General features: G+C 53.6%; 1 protein-coding gene across 1 annotated transcript; it reads right to left on the bottom strand.

Annotated features, from left to right (window-relative positions):
• Positions 1–3290: 3290 nt before the first annotated feature.
• LOC108932231 (P2Y purinoceptor 14-like) lies at positions 3291–4315 on the bottom strand. The gene has a single exon (XM_018748476.2). It carries the CDS (start codon positions 4284–4286, stop codon positions 3291–3293), a length of 996 nt encoding a protein of 331 aa, XP_018603992.1. The 5' UTR covers positions 4287–4315.
• Between the last annotated feature and the right edge of the window lie 1565 nt (positions 4316–5880).

Raw genomic sequence — 5880 nt, 5'->3', positions numbered from 1 at the left:
TTTCCCCTTCAGGAGAAGAACTTCTGCAGAATGATGATCATCACACCAGTGGGTGGCTCATCATCTTGGGAGAGCAGAGGAGGAAATGGCAGCGTCACCGACAGCAGCACAAGCACAGGGGACGTTACGGCAGCAAGAGTGCAGCTCTGCGCCGCAACGAGCGGCAGGTCACTGCTTGTCCCTGTGACTTTGGGCCGCGGTCCTGTGAGCATCAGCGAAGACATGTGACTCGGCGCCGGTGGCTGCCGTACACGGACAGGCTGTGGCACCTCCTCCACCGTGTTTCCAGAGAAGCTGGTGGCTTTTGGGCCATGAGCTGCTCCTTATTCCCTCCACACTTTCCTCTTTCCATCGCTCTTTCCATCACTTCCATCTGTCCATAAGAATGTTCCAGAACTCTGCAGGCTTGTTAAATCTACTTTTAGTAAACTCTGGCTTGGTCTTTCTCCTCTTGAGGCTCTTCAGTGGTTCGGATCGTGTGATGAACCCTGAGGTTACGCTCGTGTCCTTCTCTTGATGGCAGTCTTTATGACACCTCTGCCTACTGGCTGGACAGGGTTCCCGATCTGTCCAACGGCTCCAAAGTGGCTCTTCTTCACAACCGAAGCTCTTCTCCAGCCATCCACCGCAACGCTCTTCCATGGTCCACCACATTGTTTGTTCCTGCTGCTGCTGCTGCTGAGCTCACCAGCGTGTTCTTGCTTCTGACCAACGTACCACACACTCCATTTTGACACTCCTGATGTCTCGCCGATGTCCCTGATGAACATACCCTGCCTTTCCAGCCCCATGTTGGCCTCCTTTACTACTATGGACACTTTTTTTGGTCCTCATGTTGAGAGGCAGCAGCGACGGACTCGAGATGCAAAGGCCTCGTCTGGAATCACCTGCCGACCTTCTCCGGGTTCTCGTGCCTGAAGTGCCGATGCTGTGCCGCGCAGCCACGCCCGCTGAGCTCCCAAGTGTCCAATTACCTTCGTCCCCTAAAATGTGGGAGGTCTGTGTGTAAAAAGACCTGCGGTCCTTCCACGGTTTACCCCCGTTACGAAGCTGACAGTGAGCCCTTTAACCTCAGAGTCAACGTTTCATCTCCAGTCCAACTTGCAAGAGTGCAGAGACAAAGCAACGAGAAGCGTGTCGTTGTCCAGACAGCGGAGGTCAACACGGACTGGACATGTGTTTAAGGGTCAACTGTCAGCGGATACAGTGGGACCACATGGTGACCTTTTCAATATAGGTCAAAGGCACCTTTCCTAAATGAGTGTCACACCACACACAGCACACAAACAAAAGAAGTTCTGGCCAGAATATTTCTCATTTTTATCCATTTATTTACTTTTTCTTGTAGGCATATTTATGTTACTGGGATCCAGAGCCTTGTTACATGATGAATGAACCAAACTGAACCTGGATTCATGCCCTTCAAACTGTTTTGTTTACTTACAGAACTAAGTACTTATTTCCCACGAGTGTCAGAACACAATTTACACTTTAAACATTCATCATATGAGGAATAACTGGCACATCCCTGTTTCAGCAGGATCTTGCTCTCTTTGCCAAATCATTTTTGGCATGTTTCAACACTGCAAAATAATAACAATAAAATACAACTCTAGTGAACCTAAAACAGCTGCGTCTATAATCTAAGGCCATCCCCAGGGATACAGAATTAATGTTTCATATACCTGTTTTTTACTTTTTTATACAGCATACTGCAGTGACAGCCTCAGCATTCCAGCACCTCTTACATTTTTCATTTTTGTATTTTCATAAACTTTCCCAGCTCTGAGTTTGTGTATGAGGCCGTTTTGCGGTTCCACTAAAATAAGATGCCTTTTGAACTGCAGATTGTTTCTGCAGATAAGGTGGGATCCTGCAAACACAAAACCAGAATGTCTCTCTTACAGTAATGTACCTCATGACAGTATTTCGTAGCAAAACAGTATAAACCCCAATAAAGGACACGATACACCTCAGGTGTGCCTCTAAAACACTTGCCCAGGAACATATTATCATTTACATGCGTGCACGTTTGGAACGGCCTTCCGGGTGTCAGTCCTCCGCTTTCCCGATGTCAAGCTGACCGTCACGCATGTTCCTGAGCACTGTACATCATAGTCCATCTTGTTCGCCGGAACATCGCTTTCCCACGAGCGAGTGGAGTCTCGCACCCTGGACGCTGCTCCCAGGCCTCGGGACGCTTGAGGAGCTCCGACAGGTCGGTGGCGAGTCACCTTTCCTGGATCACTGGGCTCCTGCCAATGATTCCCCTGCGACTTGAGTCAAGGTGAGTCTTCCTCGGTGCCCTGGGGGGTCTAGAGGGACCAGTGCACACACATCATTCAAAACTGCTTGTCCCACACAGGGCCACAGGGAGCCAGAGCCTAACCCGACAACACAGGGCATAAGGCCGGAGGAGGAGGGGACACACCCAGGACGGGACGCCAGGCCATCACAAGGCATCCCAAGCGGGACTCGAACCCCAGACCCACCGGAGAGCAGGACCCGGTCAAACCCACTGCGCCACCGCACCCTCCGTCCAGCAGCAAACGGTGCCGAAACATTCACTCTTCCACCAATTCTCGCTCAGTCTTTCGTGAAGAGGCTCTGTCTGACGCTCTGCTGGCTCTGGAGAGCAGGGTCTCTGTTCCGGGACCTCGCTCTTTCCTCTGGCTTCAGCCCTCTCATCAAAATTGCTAAAACCTATACAGAATCTCAGAGACTGGATGATGCGAACAAGTGACTCCTGCCTGTCCCCTGTGCCACATACACTCAAGTCCAACACACTCGCAGCCTGAGAACAAATGGCCACTTTTTCCACAGATATAATGCTACAGAGTATTTAGTGAATCCACTGTCTCTTCAGTGTGAATTGTACACTTTTCCCACACGCCTGAAGAGAACGTTCCGGAAGGTTTAACAGGTCGTGCATCTGCACTTTGCTCATGATCACGCAATGAGATCCAGAGCTCGCACGTGTCCCTGGTCATACAAGGACCCAGGGGATGTCCTGCCCGGTGGCTTGAGGGATGTCCCCTGCAGGGCTTCCTATTGTGTGATGAGATGGTCTTCCTTCCTTCCTGTGCCTGAGGGGACCCTCCTGTCAGAGTTCCCGTCCCATGTCGTCTTCAAAGGACAGCGACGCGCCTTCCGAGAGCAGCGTTTTGATCTGTTTTAGGAAACGCGGGCGAGGAGACAACCTGACACACGCACACACACACACACACACACACACACACACACACACACACACACACACACACGACGACAACGAGCGCGAAGGCCCCTCCTCACGCATTGCTAATACTCGCCGGGGAGTCCTGGGACCTGCTGCTGGCCTTGACGGACCTGCTGGAGAACTTGCTGATCAGAGCCTCCCGGAAGGTTCTGCACATTAACAGGTAGATGATGGGATCGAGACACACGTTGAGGGCGGACAGGAACTGCGTGGTCTCCTTGAGCTGGGTGAGCAGGTAGCGGACGCCGGGGCTGAAGGCGGAGTCCGACTCCTGGCTCAGCGTGTAGGGGATGCGGCACATGTGGTACGGCACGAAGCACACGGTGAACACCAGCAGAATGCTGAAGATGCTCCGGTTCGACTTCTTGTGCACCTTGCTGCGCCGGACGCGCCGGTACGACCGGTACACCCGGCGGACGATGGCCGCGTAGCAGAAGGCCAGGAGCAGCAGCGTCGCCCAGAAGATGGCCACGCTCAGGATGGAGGAGGCGTGGTGCCAGCGCATCCCCAGCGGCGTCTTCAGACTCATGCAGCTGAAGGTGTGGTTCTGCCTCGGCCTCTGGCTGCTCAGAAAGCTGTTGGGCAACATGACGAGTAGCAGCAGCAGCCACGTGAGCAGCGACATGCCCCGGGCGAAGGCCACGCTCTGCAGACGGGTGCGCCACGAACCCGAGCACACCACCTTCACGTAGCGGTCCAGGCCGATGAGGCCCAGGAACGCGATGCTCACGTACATGCTGGAGTAAAAGAGCACGGCGCTGTAGCGGCACACGGCCACGCGGAGGTTCAAGCCCCCCAGCCCCAGGTCGTTGGCGGCGCGCCACGGAAACGTGAACAGCATCAGCATGTCGGCGACCACCATGTTCTTCAGGTAGACGACGAGACCCGAGCCGCCCACCTCTTTGAAGAAGATCCAGGCGGCCAACGAGTTGAGCACCAAACCCGCGGCGAAGATGAGAAAGTAGAGGATGGGCAAGACGTCCCGGGTCAAGACGCTGCTGAAGTCGGTCCCGTTGGACGGGAGTCCGGTCGAGTTGTCGCCTACCATGTTCCTACCCTACGGTCGCCTTTCGGTGGCACGCAGCGAGATCAGGGGTCGAGCTAAAACGTCTACGACGTTTCTGTCCGACTTCCTTCGGCTAAGAGACGCTCTTCTGCGGCGGGACGTGCGGAACTGAAGTTCTCCAGGCTCAGGTCCTCATGGACTCCCTCTCCGGAGCGGCGTGTGGGAACAGGCAGCCGGAGTCAGACTGTCGACACCACACGCCTTCTTCTGGAGGGATTAACGAAAAGAACCCGTCTTGTTCTCTCCTGCGAGCTGAGCTGCGTCTGCGTTGCGATCATCTATCTGAGACTCATCTGCCGCCCCAAAGTCACGCTCGCTCGTGGCCCGAGAGAGGATCTTGTGACCCGACCGACCTCGGGAGGTCCCGCCGCTCCAGCGGAACGTCGCGGTGTCAGCTTTTGGTCAGCTGAGGCAAGGAGATACTCCGCTTGTTCGCCACCTGCTTCGAGCAGAGAGGCTGTCAGTCGCCACGGAGACGGAGAGAGAAGTGAGTGAGCAGATCACACCCACCTGGGGGTGCGAATGAGGTCTCGTGTAGCTCTGAAGGCTCATTAGTCCATCATCACATGTCTGGTCTCAGCCACATCCATCTGTGATCATCCTCATTCAGCAAGTATCTTCTGTAAAGTACTCATAAGTCTTTGTGGTTTTGACCGTAATAGACACAGTCGTTACATATTCCTGCCCTCTTTCGCTCTCTCTCCCTCTCTCTCTCTCTCTCTCGCTCTCCTCCTCTGCCCCCCCGCTCCGCTCCTCGGTCACACCCCTTCCTCACCAGCTGCCCTGCGACAGCCACTCTCAGGGGGGCCACGCTGCCATGTGTTGACCCATCCGAGTTTTGTTCTGTAGCTGCGGTCTATCGGTTTCGAAGGCGGTTCTGAGAAGCGGATGTGAAGAGTGATGGAGAAAACCACAGAGCAGCGAGTGACACTCGCAGAGATGTTTTGCACTTCTTTCTTTCTTTCTTTCTTTCATTTAGGCCTTGTTTTCTCGCGGCTCGGCGAACTCGGGGCGCTTCGCACACGTCCGGCTGCGGCGCCTTCTAAGGAATCGTGGGTGTCGGCCAGTCGTGATTTTTTTCGGGCTGCATGGGAAACACAGTTCTGGCAAAACCGTGACTGCAGGAAAGGTCATGTGACCACGACCAGTGGCTGCGCCGCTGCTTTGAAGTGACGGTACGTTGAACCCTCGCAGTGTGTCCCACACAGGGTCGGGTTAGAGAAATCTTGTCCAGATAACTGTATTTGTTTCATAACTCTATCTGATAAACAGAGGGGAGAACGAACACGGCCCACACTGATAAAGATTCACAGCAGGAGCAGCAGCAGCAGCTACAGCAGCAGCAGTAACATCCAGTAAGTTCATCTATCTACTCAGCTCATCACTATGAGTTAATGACAAAAATAATAAGAAGAAATAATAGCAACGAGGATGACCAAACACGTTAACTGCAGAAGGGTTCATCCTTGTAGTGATTGCTGGGGGTGTGATTGTTTTGTCACCTGGACAACTGTGTGTGTTTACATAGAGTGGAAAGAGACACAGCGGATGCAACTCTATAAATATGATGGTTGTT

This window comes from Scleropages formosus, chromosome 10, assembly GCF_900964775.1.
Source record: "Scleropages formosus chromosome 10, fSclFor1.1, whole genome shotgun sequence".
In the NCBI taxonomy this organism is placed as follows: domain Eukaryota; kingdom Metazoa; phylum Chordata; class Actinopteri; order Osteoglossiformes; family Osteoglossidae; genus Scleropages; species Scleropages formosus.
This window is presented reverse-complemented; position numbering and strand designations above follow the sequence as displayed.

What these genes read in the sequence shown, in the direction of transcription:
- LOC108932231 (XM_018748476.2), bottom strand. Translation starts at nt 4,286, where the DNA reads ATGGTAGGCGACAACTCGACCGGACTCCCGTCCAACGGGACCGACTTC.